The sequence below is a fragment of the Struthio camelus genome, chromosome 24 (assembly GCF_040807025.1).
Source record: "Struthio camelus isolate bStrCam1 chromosome 24, bStrCam1.hap1, whole genome shotgun sequence".
Taxonomy (NCBI): Eukaryota; Metazoa; Chordata; class Aves; order Struthioniformes; family Struthionidae; genus Struthio; species Struthio camelus.
The window spans coordinates 3,433,744-3,450,514 of NC_090965.1; the positions used below are offsets into that span (position 1 = coordinate 3,433,744).

Below are 16,771 nucleotides of genomic sequence, written 5' to 3' on the forward strand. Positions count from 1 at the left end.
ACGTGACAGTGCTTGGGCTTTGAAATCAATGCCTGAAGCCTCAGAGCAAGGGGTGCTGTCGTCACCCCAACCCTCGCCCTGCTGGCTTCCCCACCCTTTTGTTCCTCCTCATACAGGGTCCCAGCAGAGGAGGAAACCTGAGACTGGAGCAAATGGCATCCAAAGCAGCATCTGTCCTTTGGGTAGCGGGAGCTGGCTGGATCCCCTCTGGTGAGAGACAGGGAGGGCACAGCCGTGGGGAATGCAGCTTGCCTTTGTCACCAGCTAATTTTGGCTCCTCTTGTGCTCTGAAAACAATCCCAAGGCAGATGGGAGGAAAGGGGCAGCATCTGATATCAGCCAGATGCTGGAGGCATGGCCCTGCTGGGCCTTTTGCCTTATAAAGGTCTAACGGGGCTGCTATAAAGCCTCCTCCTTGTCAGCCGTGCAAGCAAGCTGGGAGGTAGATTTCCTGCACTGGCCCACATCATGGTTTTGAGCGAGAGGTGCTTGGAAATGGGGAAGGAGAAAGGCCCTTGGAGGGGGTCCCTAAGGAGGGCGGGCTCAGTGGGGTTTCTCCTGTGCTCACAGGCACTTGCTCAGTGCAGGTCAAACAAGGATGGGGCTGCCACTGTCATTGCCATTGCCTTTGCCACTATCACCGTCACTGGCTTTGAAAAAAGGATGGGGAGAAACTTGGCCCCAGGCTGCTGAGATTACACCAGCTTGGAGGCTTCTGCGTCATCAATCCCAAGGACCCAGCTGCCCTCATCGATGACCAGGCAGAGGGAAGGAGCTCAGGGCAGGCACTGGGTGGCCCAAGAAGCAAGGAGAGCGGGTGCTTGGACCAGGAGGTGGCAAGTCAGCCATGCATCCGGCGCTCTGCAGGACACAGGGGCCGTCTTTGCTCCCCACAATGGGGCTTGTGACTGCGGGTCCCTCCATGACCATAATAGTCTCAGGAATTAAAATACCAGGCATTGTTCCTGCAGGGCTGGGAATTGTTTGTGCCTAAACTTGCCCCTAAAAATATCCCAGGGAACAGGTGCTGCCTGTCCCCCCCCGCCCCAGCGGTCCTCCCCTGCTCAAAGCCTCCCTCTGTGGTGGACATGGGGGCAAGGGGCTTTACAGAGGGCAAAGTGGTGAGACAGTAGCATTTTGTCTGCTTTTCAGGGATTTTGTGGGAAAGTATCAGGGCCTGCGTTGCTGAAAGATAGCAGGGAATTGCCTGAGCTGTGCCTTGTCTCAGCCCATGATGCTGGGCTGTGCCAGTCCGGCCGGTCTTGCTCCCCAAAGAGGGGACTGCCTCATCCTCAGTCCTGACAAACCCTCCAGCCAGAATTCAACTCCCCCTGTATCTTGGCTCCATCTGCTTCCCCCCACTCTGCTTTTCCAGCACCAGTGAGGCCTTTTGGCCAGCAGTCCTGTGGGGGACATCAGTCTATTCATGTATTGTCTCTGATACAACATGTGCATCATTATGCATGGGTGTCATCACTGTGTCAGATGTCAAGCAACCTTGGATACCTCCCCCCGTCACCCTTGGGATATTTTCCGGAAAAAAAAAAAAAATCATTGCAGTGCTTTAGCTCATGACTTCTGCCTCCTTGCAGGCTCAGGGTCTTTTCGGTATCAACATATGCATGCTTGCATGGGATAAGAGCACAGCAGATGCACTGGGAAGAATCCACCTATCCTGCACGGACATTGCCTTACTGACTGGCTGGCACCATGGTCAGCCTGATGCCAGTGTGCATGCACATGCAACATGTATGTGAGCAGTGCGTCAAGCAGCAAATGCCAGCAAAGTTCGGGTAGTTCATACGCACACAGCACAAGAATTCACCAAAACACAAGAAGGCTCTTTTGGATGTGCCCAGAGCTAACGTTGCACGTGGGTGCGTAATACACGTCTGCAACATGCACTTGTCGTGCCGTGTTTGAGATAGTGCCCCAGGTGTATGCAAAGTGTCGAGGGGTGCTTGTGCTTACAGCAAGCATGTATGCAGAGTAGGGGGTATGTGCCTGGGCTATTTTTACTGACCACTTGCAGACAGGCTGCGATTTAATACTCTCCCTCCTTCGCCAAGCCCCGACAGTGTGCGGCTCTCCGGACGTCAGGCATCACCTACCCTCCCGCCCAGCCCAGAGGTAAGAAACTGCCCCAGGCCCAGAGTGTCCCTCCCGTGTGTGACTCCTGGGTCTGTTAAGGGGTGTTAGGTTAGCCCTGAGGGTGCTTTTGCAGAGCAGGTGACACAGACACTAGTGAGAGACCAACGGTATTTGCATGTCGAGGCATTGCAGAGAGATGCCCCTGGCTTATGATCTTTTTTCCTGAATTTCTTCCCCTTCCTCAGAGTAAGATAGAGACCTAGCTGTTAGGCCTGGCATAGGATCCCCTCTGAAATTTGCTGGCTGTCACCATTTTCTTCACTCTCAAAGAAAGGATTGATGAGACTGCAACGAAGGGAAATACTTTCTAAAATACTACTGTGGCATTGGAGCTGGGATTTGGTTGATTTTCCAGGCAGCTCCTAAAAAACGGTAAATAGGACTATCTTAGGGAGCAATTGCCCTTGTGTCTTGGCTGGTATCTGGCTCCTCACTATCACGCTTGTGCTTTTCCCCTGAGAGCAGGACGAGGGATATGCGATACGGGGCATCGTGGTGTGAACAATGTGTGTGGCATCGTGTTTGCATGTCCGTGGTATATCCTCAGCCACCTGGGATTGGGGCGACTGTCAGGACTGACTGCATTAGAGATTAGTTCTTTTAAAGATTTCTCTGATTTGATAGTTTCTGAAGCTTTGTAAGTTTTTCACGGCTGGGGGCATGCAAGCATAATTCAGAATAAATATGTCCAAATTCTCCTGTCCCCATCAGAGAGTTGAAGTCCCTCTCAGGTGCTCCAGACCTAGCTTGAGCCCCGAAGTCCCTGAGTAAAACCCTGCAAGGATGCAAGATTGTACAACTTGTCTTACCAGCAAAGCTGAGCCCCAGCTGCCCTCTGGGAGACCAATTTAGAAAAATCTGGCCCTAAAAGTTGATTGACATTGGCATTGGCTGTCCCAAGGTCCAGTATGGGTCCCTCTTCTAGGGACCCTTGGCGTTTCCCCCATATGGCAGAGGGAGGTGCTGAGAAGCTTTGCCCAACCCTTGCTCTCCTGTGAGAGCCAAATGCTTTTCTGCTTTGCCTGGAATAAATCAGGAGAAGGCAGCTGGGACCGAATGCCCTCAATATGCTGGCAACCGCCAAGAGGAGCTGGCTTGCCTGCATGTCTGAGCGGAATGCTGTATTACCAAAAAATCTCTAAAAAGGCATGGAATTGGCAGCTCTGGTTATATCTGATTGACAAGCTTTTTGATAAAAACACACTTCTTGGAGTTATTCAGTGCTGAGCACAGGGACCTGGCAGGCTCCAGGAAAGATGGCTTTTCCTGGGCTATTTCCCAAAATAGCATTTTTCTCCAAACTACCTACACTCCTTTATGATACAATTATGGCAAGGGAGCTGAGGAAGGGACAGGGACAAGAAGATAGAGCAGCAGACTGGGAGGTGAACTTATGTCACTGGGACTTGTTCAGTGTAGGCTCCATGCAAGCTTGAGAAGAGAACCATTTGATACTAGAATTTTTCCCTTTTTTCAGCAGAAATCTTTGGGGTTTAAAATAATTTTCAAATTCATGGGGACAAAAGAGGTCGAAACAAAAATCTTGGTCAGCTTGGCCCTTTCAATTCAGAGGAAAAGGATTAGATTCAACCCTGAAAAAAAATGCTATTTGTTTTGGAAATATTTTTTATTCCTGATTGGAAAGAGGAAAAAAGTAAACTGATTGGCATTTTCCCATGAATTTTTCTATGGTTCAGATTTATGTGGTGCCCTGACTTCTTGGCAAGAATGGGAAGTGTTAGAAGCAGCTCAGGAGGAAGTTAGCAGAGGCAGTACGTTTTAAAGCAGCTGCCAGGGAATAGGATTACCAAGTGAATGTAAAATATGAAATCACCAGGATTTCACCAGGGACACAAACCCTAAAGGAATATGCTGTGCCAATTTGCTGCAATTTGTGACCGTTGCCCCTTGGTTTATTGTCTGCCACGCTTGAGAAGTGTTTGCCTTCAACATGTTTGCAATTGCACATGAGGAGCTACAGGATGTTATTGCATCCCCTTTGGCCTCCTCTCGGACAGACTAAACCAGCCCAGCTCCTCCAGCTGATGCAGTGTGGGGAGCCTCGAGGTGCCGTGTTTCTCATTAGCTTTCTAGCCTCTCTCGCCTCCAGCCGTTTGCCTGCAGCTGGAGTGGGTGATGTAGCCAGCAGTGGTGGCAGAACAGCTCAGAAATTTGGGAAAAACCCTGAGGAGCAGGGGAGTGGTTTCCTGCTGATTGAGTGCCACAGGGCTGGCTGGAAGCAGGCTGGAGCTTGTTCGAAATATGATTTCCTTGGAGCTGTATGGTTTGTCCTTGTGTTCCACAACCAGATGGTAAAGCCAACTGCAGAGTTGCTTCCCTCCACCAACAGCACGGGGCAGCACTACACCTCGGAAGTGCTCTGTAGTCACTGCTGAGCGTGCTATGGCCCATCATCTGTGGACAGAGAAGCGGCAGGAACAGCAGGCAAGAAAGGCAGCCCCTTCTCCAGGTCCTGCCTTTCTGAATGCTTCTTTCTCTTCTGTCTCAGGCAATATCTTGCCTAGCTGCAAGAGGGGATTCATTATCCAAATAGTGCATTTAGGCCAGTTCCCAGCTGAGGAGGGTGCTGAGATGGCCAGACAACTTGGCAGAGGTGCAGTGCCATCTTGGGGAAAGTGATGCTTCTTGCTCCCACTCTGCAGCCTCTGCGTTGCCCCATCACACAGCCATTCTGCCCAATTCACTCCCACACTAGCTGCCTGCTACCCCTGTGCTCCCCATGCCCCCTGTGGCACCCAGCCCAGTTTTTGGGCTTGGACTGCTTTGGGATTTGTATCTTCATTTCAGCTTCTTTCCCTTCCTTGCAGGTAAACAGCGTGACATCACCATGCCAGAGCCGTAAGTAGCATGTGTTCCCCTTGGCTTTGGCTGAATTCCTCCCTTAGCCACAGGGCTGCTTGTGCCGACAGAGTTTGGTCCTTCTTTAGGGGGTCCGGCTTGAAGAATGGTCCATGCTCCAGACCCCTGTGATGTTCCCTTTGTAAAAAATGTCTTTCTTCAAATAAAAACTGTTAGTCATTTGAATGTCCTGGTTCAAACCTTGGAGCTTGCCTAGATCAGAGACCCTGATATAGCCATCCCCAAGTGGGCAATGACACTCTTTTTGCTGTGAGGCTCTTCTTTATAGTATGTTGTGTAATATAGCATATTCCCAGCTGTGAACAGCAGGAAAAAAACACCCTGCAAAGCTTTCATCAAGCAATGGCATGGAGATGTCCAAGCCCTGCAAGAGGGCATAAAGACAGCTTGTGTGCAGTGTTTGAGTGTCATTTTGACTTTCTAAAATGCAGCGCTCAACTTCTGCTGCTTTTCAGGAGAGCACCTTCATCTCAGCCTGGCAGCAGACCTGGCTCACTTACAGGTTGCAACTATTGTATAGTGAAATAGGGAAACCAATTGTAATAATATAAAATACTTTTCTTGACATTTACTCTCTTGATTTCTATCCGCTTATGCCCTATTCTGTTTTTGTCTTCCTTTTTGCTCGTTCCTGAATGAATGCCTCCCTGCAGGGAGGTAAGTGCCTTGCCTTTCCTGAGTGATCTAGATATTTCTCTGCATTTGCTGCGAGTTTATTTTCAAAGATTCTTTTTGTCCCCTTTTCCCTAGAGAAAGCCCAAGATCACAGCCTCACGCAAACTGTTGTTGAAGGTGAGTCCTAAGGGCTGGAAACTCCCTAAGATTTGTTGTGGCTGAGGGAAATCATTTAATGCAACAACAGAGCAAACCAATGCAAAGAAAGTGTTCACGTCAGCATCCATCAGGAACACCACCACCACAGTGATATCTCTCGCCCTGTTTCACCTGCCTTCAGTGTCACCACATAAAGGGTGTAGGGATTTTTTGATGTGTGTTGCAGCATTGCAGTGATTTTTGGAGGATTACCACAGCAAGGGGGGGTTTGGAAGGAGTTGGGACTCTCTCCCATCCTACAGACCTTGCGTGGGGAGGCTCAGCAGCTAACTGAAGACCCTGTCTAGTCAAGCCTCTACTTTTTGCTTGTTCCCTAGAGCTTGATGCTGGCAAAAGCGAAGGAGGAATGGGAACAGGAGCTCATTGACAAACAGTCAGAGAAGGAAAGATATCTGTCTGAGCGGATCACACCATTGTATACCAGTGGGCTTTCCTTGAGCCAGCTCCAGGTATTTCTCTGATCAGAGGATGAAGTGAACTCCTTGGAAGCAGCAAGGACCATCACTTACTGCTCTCCTGCTGTGCTTGACCCCCCAGGACCTGTGCAGGGAGCTGCATGCGAAAGCTGAAATTGTGGATGAAGAGCGATATGACATCGAAGCAAAATGCAACCATAACACCCGGGAGGTAGGAGCAGGAGGGGCTATTTGTGTCTATGTTAATTCCCTCCTCAGTGGTGACTTGGGCCTTGACAGGGGTCTTTCATAGATTGGACTGAGCTTGGATGTGGGACGTGTACCAGGCTTAACTCAGGGTTGGTATTTGCTCTACAAGAGCAGACAATCGCTCAGCACAGGATTCATCCCTGCCTCAGAGAGTTCAGTGTCACCTGGGTCCACAAGCAACCTCCTTGCTCTCCTGGTCATCCCCTGAGGGGCTGAGAGGTCTTTTATGTAGCATGGCTACAATCCAAGTGGGCTGGGACAAGGCCATCACTACAGGTCTGGGCTCAGGTGCACAACCCCTTAGTTGGAGGTGGTCCTACTCACTGTGGGAGGGGCTGGGACCCCTCTGAGGCTAGGAGCAGACAGAGATTCCTGCCTCACATAGGGGCATTTTGTGCAATGCAGTCATACAATGACTTCCCCTTCCATCTTGTTTCCTCAACTTGCAGATTAAAGACCTGAAACTGAAAGTGCTTGACCTCCGGGGAAAGTTCAAGCGACCCCCCCTGCGGCGAGTCCGGGTCTCTGCTGATGCTATGCTGAGGGCTCTGCTGGGCTCCAAGCACAAGGTTTCCATGGATCTGAGAGCCAACCTGAAGTCTGTCAAGAAGGAGGATACGGAGAAGGTGGGTGTCTCTTTCAGAGGTCAGAGGTGGAGAGACCTCCTAGGGCTGCACCTGTCTTTCTGCAATGTCCCTGTGAAGCCTGCATGGGTTACGCTCAACCCTTGTAAGCCCTGCGCCTCAGAAATAGCAAGGGGTGTAGTCCTTGTGAGGCATTGCCCATCGCAGGACGTTGTAGGACCACAAGGGAGCTGTTTGACTAGGTCAGGTAACTGGTGGATGATAACAGGTGAGATTCAGGGCTTTGTCCATGATGATCTTCCCTCCCAGAGCTTGGGGGTACTTTCAGCTGGGGTAAAGTGGCACAGACCCCTTAACATGCTTGTCAAGCTGCACTCTATGAGAGTTTGGTCTTCTGTCTTCCTGGGAACAAGGAGAGCTCCTGTTCAATACAATCACACCCAGAAAATACTCAGGAAACTCCTAGGCACAGATTAGATAAAACAATGCAAGCCCAGCAAGCACACCTAGCCTGAGACAAACAGCACAGTTCACGCTGACTTTGCAGAGATGGGAGAGGGGAAAGTCTCTCTCCATACCAGAGACATAGTGCAATGCCCAAGCCTGCTCACGGTGGGCAGGCAGGCGTAGAGGCAGGTGGCATGCCCCTTCGAGGGTTCAGGACCGTGAGGACGCAGGCAGTGTCAGCCGCTCCTCCTGCACCAGATCTGCCTGCAAGGTTTTACTCTTCTTTCAGACCAGAAATTACAGTTTGAAAAAGCCCAGGCAGGAACACTCCAACTGCAAGAGCACTGTCAAGGGGAAGAAGTCCCAATACTGGATTTTGGCATTCTTGTTGTGATTCATAGTTTTAGTTCCATCATGTGTTAAATAGCAATAAGATACAGCGCCTGTGATACAGACAATGTCAGACACAGTGCGTGATGTTGCTTTTCAGATTAAGCCATCCTGCCAGTGTCACAGGAGACCGCTTTGACATCCCCAAAGAGAATGTGGGGAATTTTGTTCTATGCTGCATTCAGGAATTGCAATTTCTTGCTCTGATGTCAAACAGCAGCAGGTTATGAGATGTCAAGATTCCCTCCAGAAGAGTTCTGCTGCTTTCTCAGTGCCTGTCCTCACTGTGCACCATGTTTTAACCCCAGGTTCCAGCTCAGTAGATTGGATGACAGTAGATTGGATGTCATTTTTCAATTTTGTTTTTCACTGTTGCTAATAGGGCATGTTTTTTAATCCATTGAATTGAAAAAAATTGTGTTTACAAGCCTCAGTGCCAGGTATTGAATAGATCTGAGTTTATTTTAGATCTCATGAGATAATTTGGGGGCATGGCTTGTAATATGTGAACACTTGTGGGATGGCAAAGCAGACACCTGGGCATACTCTCAGAGCCACTGTCGCCTACCCTTTCTGTTCTAGAAGTGGCCTCCCAGGTCTCGTTGCAATCCCAGTTCTCTTCAAGAGCTGAGAGAAGGTGGAGATGGGGTTTATGTGGCTGAGACCTCTCTGCAGAAAGTGTATTTGCTTGCATTTGCCTCAGTATGCAGTCTGAAATAATTTCCACGTGCATGCCTTCCCTGTGCTGCCTTCACGCTGGGGCATGTGAGTGGGAAAGCATAGGGCTGCCAGGTGGTCCATCACAGAGCCATTGCAGCCCCCGGCCCCGTCTCACCCTGCAGGAGCGCCCTGTGGAAGTGGGTGACTGGCGCAAGAACGTGGAAGCCATGTCCGGTATGGAGGGCCGAAAGAAGATGTTCGATGCTGCCAAGTCCCCCACAGGCCAGTGAGAGGTATGGCAACTAGTCTGCCTTCCCCTGCCATGCCCCGCGCTCCTTGTAACATCCCTGAGCAGTGCTTGTAGCTGGGTGAATGCAGAAAAGGCATCCACTCCTTTCCTTGGGCTTTTCACATCTGGCTTCCTGGCCTGTCTCTCTCCCAGCACATGGGACAGGGCCCCAGGCCCACATGTCTCCAACATGGAGCCCCTGTCCACAGCTATCCCCTTGCTCAGCTTATCTCCCTGGCTTTCTGGGGCCTGTGCAGCCACACTACAGTTATCCTGCACAGCACACCCATTGCTGGCATCAGCTTTGGGCCTGCAGCATGGCTGCTTCAAGACAAACTCTTCTTTTGCCCCATTACTCTGCTCTGTTTCTTTCCTGCAGGAGCGTCAGGCCAGGAAGAAGAGCCTCCCCAATCCTGCTGTCTGCCTCCCTTGTCCTTGCTGCCCCTCCTTGCTCTTTATGCTCATACCCTGAATTCACCACTGAGCTGAAGCGTGTGGACAACTACTTGGGAAGGAGATCTGAGCCTCTTCCTTTCCGTCAACCCTGGCCTGCAGCTGTGTGCAGGCCTTACCTTACTCGTGCAATCGACCCTGCTCCAGGGTGGCCCCTGCATAATGACTCTCAGGTGCCACAGGTGTCACCAGCATGGCCAAGGGGCTGCCATTACTACTCTGCCAGCTGGCACAATACGGGACACATCTTCTCATGGGCAGCTCTCATGTGTCTGTGCTGGGCACACAGCTCTAAGAGGCCTCTAGCCATCCCTCTCCTCCCTCTGCTGCAGAGAGGCCTGTGAGATGGCTACTGGTCTTCCCGCTCCCCCATCCTCTGTCGTGTGCAGCCTGAGATACTCCCACGCAGTTGTACGTGTATTAAAGGACGGTCTCCTGGGCAGAATGTGGTGTGTGCTCTTCACTGAAGCAATGCGGGAGCTTTGGCCAGGGCTGGGAGCATGCAGTGCTGGTCCATAGCCCTGGTGGGGAAGATAACCCAGTCCTTTCCTTCCATCCCGTGATGTCCCCATGCTGGTGCTCAGACCAGCAGTGCTCCCTGGCATCTGACTTGCACCGGGCCCTTCTTTTCCAGCCTATGGGTCCCAGCAGGGCTACAGCCTCCCTGTTCCGGGTGCCCCATCAGCTTCATTTAGACCCCCTGGCCCAGTGCCTGGTCACCCTCTCCCTTCCCACACACCGCAGCCCTCGCAGGGCTCTGAAAATGCACCAACCTCCCAAGCAAAGTCAGTGTGGTTTGGGCATCCTTAGTGTGGAGACAGCTGTCTGCAGGCTCCCCCCACCCTGCTTTCTTCTCTGTTTTTGGAAATGCCTTGAGAGCTTGCTCACCCACACAGTCCCTCCCTGTGCACTGCTGCACTGACTCTCCTGCCAGCTGCCCTGTCTCAGGCACCAGTACTGTGGGAAGAGGGGCAGCCTGGTTTCAAGACTGAGCCTATCCAAGCTATTTCAGAAGAGCATGAGCTGAATCCACGTTCAGCCTATGAGTTCCTAATCACAAACCTACAAAATTGCAGCTGGTTGTGTGGAAGCAGGCTGGGAATGCACTGTTACATCCCAGGAGCAGGGATGGAGGGAGGCGAGGGGAGAACTGGTGTGAATTTGGGCTGAATAGGGGCTTCTCCCTGGTTGTACCGTGAGAGATGCTGAGTGGGAACAGGCTCAGCCCTCACGGGGGCCTCTTGATGTGTTGCAGCAGTGCCTTATCTGTGTCCCCAAGGTTTTCAGAGCAGTAGCAGCATGTATGGTTTCAAACCTGGGCCACACCCTAGGTGTTTTGCAGCCCCCCCCGCTCCTGTTTAGTGCAGCTTGTAAAATATGCAGGGCACTATGAACTCAGAGCAAAGTGCAGGTCTCTGAACGGGCACCAGGACAGGAAAAAAACCAGCATCAAAAGGTGCGTGATCTCCAATATATCTCAACCTTCTAGGGAAAGCACTGCATTTCCCCATGACAGAGAAATGTGTCACCGCTCAGGTGGCCCTTGTGGGACTTCCTGCAGCAGACTCAGGTTAGCATGGCGGCCAGGCAGCGCAACTGAGGGAGAGGCAAGCCAGATACGTGGTTTTGGATTTGTACTCCAAACCAGAAGGACAGCTGTATTGCTTTGGGTGTCACACACCCTGCTGCTTTGCTCAATTCAGTGATACTGAACTGAACCACTCATTTCTGTGCCTGGGCAAAGAGCCAGCTCGGGGCTCTGCTGGAGTTAGAGCAAGTGGCAACCGATGAAAACACTTTTATTTCTAGCATGGTTCGTAGCACTCTGGGTACTGCAACACCTAGCAGCTCCTTGACAGAAAATTCGAGACCTGATAAAAGAACCATCCCCAAATCTACCTGTAGGGTTGAATTGGAGGTGGTGGTTAGCCGGAAAATCCACATTCACTCTCCTCCCTCAGTAAATGCAGAGGCTCAGCCTCCCGATTTCCACTTGACCTGAACTCCCCTCCCTCCACCCCCATAAGCATCCTGCTAGTTTGGGGGCAGGATCACCTCCTGTATGACCAGAGCAATTGCATGGGGCACACGGGCTTCTTCTCAAAATGTTTTTTTCCTTCCCAAGCTTAATTCTACAGAGCAGCCACAGCCTATACAATGTCAGGACATGCTGCCCTTGCTGTAGGCAGCGTGCAACCACTTCTCCTTACCCTAGACATCTCAGGATACATATTCAGCTGGTGCAGCCCTTATAAGCAAGGTGCAGGCCGACCTCCCAAGTGATTCTACTCCCAGAGGCGATCAGCGATTATGACCCCGCATCAAATGGCTGCTTTGGAAATGCACAGGCTGCAGAGCGCTCCATGGGGCAAGAAGCTGTAGTCGGGATCTTAAAAACCACAGTTGGAGGGTCAAGGCGAGAGAGCTGCCACCATGGACTGACCTGCCCCATGGCTTGAGGCTATGATTTCACCCCTCCAAGCTTGCTGTTCCAGTGGGATCCATGCCAAAACAATGTCCTGAGATCTCACTGCACACGCTATCCCCAGAGGGAACTCACACACTCTGCAGCGATTCTGGCGCAGGAAGAAAGGTGTGGAGGGAGAGGTAATATCTTTTACTTGACCAACTGGTATAGCTGGAAAATGCAGAGAGGTTTCATGGAAACAAAGCCTTCTTCAGATCAGAAACAAGCAGAAAATGGCAAGGCAAGTACAGATCGAGAACAATTGCTCTGAGCTTAGTATAATTATGTCAATTTGGCAATTTGAAAGAAAGGAGTGGCTGGCATTTGCAGAGCAGGGAGGGATGGCAGTGAGATGAAAGGCAATACAGCTGATGGCTGCTGTGGGCAAGGTCCCTGTTACACCCCTCACCCAGCCTGTTCCTGTGCCTGGTTCATCCTCAGATTCTGGATCCTGCAGACCACTGTGCACCAAAACACCCAAAACTGCCACAGAGCAAAATCCACAGGCCTCGTCAGCATGTCTCTGCAGCCACTCTGAGAGAGGCAGCAAGAATACACTCAGCAAGGCCCCCAGAGCCCACACACACTTATCTAAGGGTACAGCTGACTTTATGCAGCTGCCTTGTGTTTTAGATTAAGGGGGAAAAAAAAATCTTTGCTCCATAAGTTCATGTATTTTTCCAAATATGTCAGCTGGAATATGGTGCCCCCCACTCACTGTGTCTTGCTTTTATCATTGGCTGGTGCAAAAGCACACTGATCAGTCACAGGAACATACAGTCTGATGGATTTCAGCTTTATTAGAAACACAGAAAAAGCCCAGTTCTTTACAGAGATGAAATCTCCAGGGGAACCTGCAGCAGTCCACTTTGAGTGCTGTGCACTTCTGGTTGGCGTAGGGGCTTGGAGCCAAGACACCTCCTCCTACTCTGCTCTGGAGCTGTTTTTGGGGCTTGAGGCCAGCTGGGAGCCCAGCTTTCCCCATTGGTAAAAGGAGCAAGTTGAGCTATCATGCTTTTCATCCCAGGGTGCACTTTGCTTTAATTGCACCTGGCCAGCTTTGATTTCTGCAAGCAATCCCACTTTTGGTTCCCTCCCAGATGTCAGTGCCAGCTCTCAATTTCTTTTCTCTGAACTAGAAGAGAACCTTATTGTAGCCCTTTTTTACTTAAATTCAGTTAAAATGAGATTTGCAAGATCCTCTCCCTAGAAAGAAAAGATGATGCTGAAGCAGTCTCTAATGAGATTGTATTTATTTCAAAAAGAAGTTTATTAAGTCATCCTCCAGGTTGCTCCATGCAACTTTTTACCCAACAGCTCTCTTCCTCTTTACTTTCCTCAAGTTCAGTGACAAGTGTAGCTCTTACTTGGATTCTGGCTTCCTCAGCTTGGTAGTCGATGCTTCAGTTTTTCTATATAGCCCTGAGCCTAATCTCTAAGCCTGTTTTGTGGGTTTGTTCAACAAGCCCTGTGAGCAGGCCCATTGTAACTTTTGACTATGAGGAACCCCCAAAGCAGACCAAAGCACTGCAAGCTTGAATTTGCAGAAATTATTTAAAGGTGACAGTAGAAAAAAATCAGTTTAATCAACAAAATGATTTTCTCCTGAAAAGGTTTTGCTGTCAAAACTGCAGCTGTGTGTTAGCAATGAGGGAGATGGCAAAGGGCTTGGCCTGACAGCCTTTCAAAAATATCCTTCCTCGTTGTTTGTAAAATGGTCTATTCCTTTTCTAGGATGCTCCGTGACCTCCTTGCTAATCAGTCAGTGCCTAGAGACATTTGAACCATGTCTAAATATTGGTCTGAGAGTATTTGCAGCTCAGCTGGTGGCTGGAGCTCGCTGGGTTGCTGGCCGTGGGAGGAGGGTTAGCTCCAGTAACACCAGGGAAGGAAGGGGTAAAATTCATCTCATTGCCTCTGAAGACCACACTCAGCTTGTCTTTGCTGGCATTAATATCAGGCTACGCTCCTCAGACAGGAAAGTTAAACATTACCTCTTCATGGCCCCCTGTGGCCTCCACGATGTCCGTGCAGAGCTGGGGGGTGATTAAACCTTGCGGCATTCTGTCAAGCAGCACAGCACATGGAGCTGCATGGGAAGAAACCCGACTGGCTGCTGTCTCAGCTGCGCCAGATCCACACTGTCATAAAAATCTGGTCGTCCTGGGAATCATGCCAGCTCTGTGAGCCCTTTCCTTCCCCTGTCATATAAAGCAGGGTGAAATAGGTTCCTTAACCCCTTTTCCCCTCCATTAGCCTGCTCATATCTTCACTTGCATCCCTCCAGGCTTGGGTCCCTGAAGCCCCCCAGGACCTGCTCTATGCAGGTAGACAACTAAATTCATGTGCTATGAGGGACATGATCTGCCATACAACTACTTTGTAACTGGCAGTATAGGTTACGCTTAGTCTAGCCATGTAACAGGTGACCTGAAAAATTTCCACTGAAACCATTTTTCGGTGTTGTCCATGCATCTCTATTATAAAATAAGACCTTAGGGCATCACAGGAGACGGCATCTCGTCCAATCTGCAGAGGAAAAGGGGAATCTGAAGGACACTGGCATCCATGTGGCGCCATGGTGGTATTTTTGAAACAAGGTATTCTAGGGTTTGTCTAAAATATTAAATTTTTTTTTTAACCCTTTGAATTACATTATCAAAGGAAGAAAGAAAAACCCTTGCTAGTTAGGTGCAAGGCAATTTGGATGATGATTATTCCCTTCCTATAGAAAACCTTAGTTTATAGTTTAGTTTGGTTTCTGAAGCAAACACACACTAATCATGCACACTTTCCCGTCTGGCTTTCTTTGCACAGTGGGGTGTATCTCTGTATTATCAATTTCCAGTGCATCTCACACGTCTGTCCAAAAGCTGAAGGAATTTTAGCCTGGAAATTACAGGCTTGGACCATCTCAGCACCCACAAACTGCCGCTTTGGGGAAGCAGGGAGACCTTCATGTGCATGGCAGAGGGATGCTTTTTTAAGCTCCTAGACCCATGTGAGCCATTGCACTGCAGCAGTGACAGGATTGCAGCTGTCTGAGCAATGGCAAAATGCCTCCTTTGCTTGATATTGAGTCTCATGTCCTTGTCTCCTGGGGAAGTGCAGATAGCGCTGACTCCTCCAGTCCATCACTGGCAGCAACACAAGGATGACCCTGCGGAGCTAAAGGAAGAGAAGAACTGGGCCCAACACCAGGGGAAAGCAAGGGCAGAGAGTGGAAGTGTAAGATTCACCCCTGGGGCCTTGTGCAAAGTTGAGAAATGCCCTAATTACAGTGCAGTTATGGAAACTGGAAGCTCTCCGCTGCCCTGTAGCCAAAGAAACAGGCTCTGCATAAGGATGAGACGCAGGACACTGTTCCCAAGGGAAAAAAACCCAGCAGATACTGGTGTAGCTCCTTAGTGGGTATGAATGGGTGTCTCTCTCTAGCAGGAATTTGCTGATCTGCATAAGATGAAGTTCTAGCCTCCCTGAGCTCCTCAGGCAGATGCAGGTCTGCTTGCAAAGCCCTCCTGTAAACCAGCAGGAAAGCTACCCCTGGGCAAATAGGTACCAGAAGAGAAGTGCAGTATTACATTACAACCTTTTTTATACGCAACAGGTAGCTGCAGCACAACTCCCTCAGCCAAGGATCAGATAACTTTCTTCTCCTTGTTATAGATCTAGGACAGCAGATTTGGCAGCCTGGTGTTTAGATCAGATCTAGATAAATGTTAGACTGGTTTCCCTGAGCTGGCATCCCTTCTCTGTGGGACCCATGTCCCTGCCTAATTCCATGACCTCCATCTCTCTGGAGCTTCATTATGGTCTGTGCTGGTGAATGTCCCTTTGGTGATGAGCTCAGGAACTGCAGGCAGGGCTTTTGTAAAGGGAAGTCCAGTCTTACAAAGCTGTTGGAGTTCTCTGAAGGGAACAACAAGCACGTAGATAAGGGTGACCTGGTAGATAGAGTCTTCCTGGATTTCCAGAATGCTTTTTTTAATAAAAAGCCTTTCAGCAGCCATAGATAAGAGGGAAAGTCCAAGGATAGATAAATAATCAGTTAACAAATAGGAAACAAAGGAAGGAGTAAATGATCAGTCTTGCATGGTAACCAGTGGAGTTTCACCAGGGTCTCTGCTGTACCTCTACTCTCCCTGAATGACCTGGGAAAGGGGTGATAGTGAGCTAACAAAGTCTGCTGATAATCCTGGTTTAGTCAGTGTACAAAGATAAAGGCTGACAGTGCAGACATTCAGAAGGATCTTGCAGGACTTGGGATTTGGGTGACAAAATGGCAGATGAACTTCAGTGGAGTATAAAGTGATACACATGGAGGAAAAGCCATCATGGCTTCACATATAAAATGCTGGGCTCCAGGTTGGCCATTGCCTACTAGGAAGAGGTACCATGGGATTATGGTCAATTGTTCCAAGGAAAACATGAGCTAACCACTCTGTGGCAACAAAAACAGAAAAAATAAAAAAATCCCAAAACTTAATCAAATGTTAGGAACTATTAGGAAAGGAAGAACAATCAGAAAAAGAATCCAGCTCTCACTCACACCTTGCATATTCTATGCTTTCTGGTCTCCTCTCAAAAAAGAATATAGCCAAACTGGAAAAAGTCCGGAGAGATCAGCAAAGGTGATTAGAGGTATGTAATTGGCTTTATATGAGATGACTGTGTCACACATGGCTCTTCAGCCTGGAAAAGAGGTTGGGTGGGGTGAAGAGGTCTCTAAAACCAGGGGTGTTCTGGAGAAAGTGATTGCAGATCAATGCTTTGCACTCTTCAGCACAAAAATTATCAAAAAGATCAGTAGGAGCCAATCCAAGCCAAAGAACAGGTGGGAACTTTTCCTGCAGAGAAACAGACTTGGGGAACTTCTTGGATAAAACAACAAGGATATTGCTTTAGACCAACAGTTTTCCTGGGTTTGAAGGAAGCCATGCAAATTAGTGAA

General features: G+C 49.6%; 1 protein-coding gene across 1 annotated transcript; it reads left to right on the forward strand.

Moving 5' to 3' along the window:
- Positions 1-5,714: 5,714 nt before the first annotated feature.
- On the forward strand, positions 5,715-9,793 carry TNNI1 (troponin I1, slow skeletal type). Its single transcript, XM_009667326.2, has 6 exons — positions 5,715-5,823; positions 6,183-6,314; positions 6,403-6,492; positions 6,980-7,156; positions 8,794-8,904; positions 9,280-9,793. The coding sequence occupies exons 2-5, from the start codon at positions 6,189-6,191 to the stop codon at positions 8,899-8,901; spliced, it is 501 nt and encodes a 166-aa protein (XP_009665621.1). The 5' UTR covers positions 5,715-5,823; positions 6,183-6,188; the 3' UTR covers positions 8,902-8,904; positions 9,280-9,793.
- Positions 9,794-16,771: the final 6,978 nt, after the last annotated feature.

What these genes read in the sequence shown, in the direction of transcription:
- TNNI1 (XM_009667326.2), top strand. Translation starts at nt 6,189, where the DNA reads ATGCTGGCAAAAGCGAAGGAGGAATGGGAACAGGAGCTCATTGACAAA. An exon ending in TTTCCTTGAGCCAGCTCCAG is followed by an intron (nt 6,315 to 6,402) that starts GTATTTCTCTGA and finishes TTGACCCCCCAG; the next exon opens with GACCTGTGCAGGGAGCTGCA. An exon ending in GCAACCATAACACCCGGGAG is followed by an intron (nt 6,493 to 6,979) that starts GTAGGAGCAGGA and finishes CTCAACTTGCAG; the next exon opens with ATTAAAGACCTGAAACTGAA.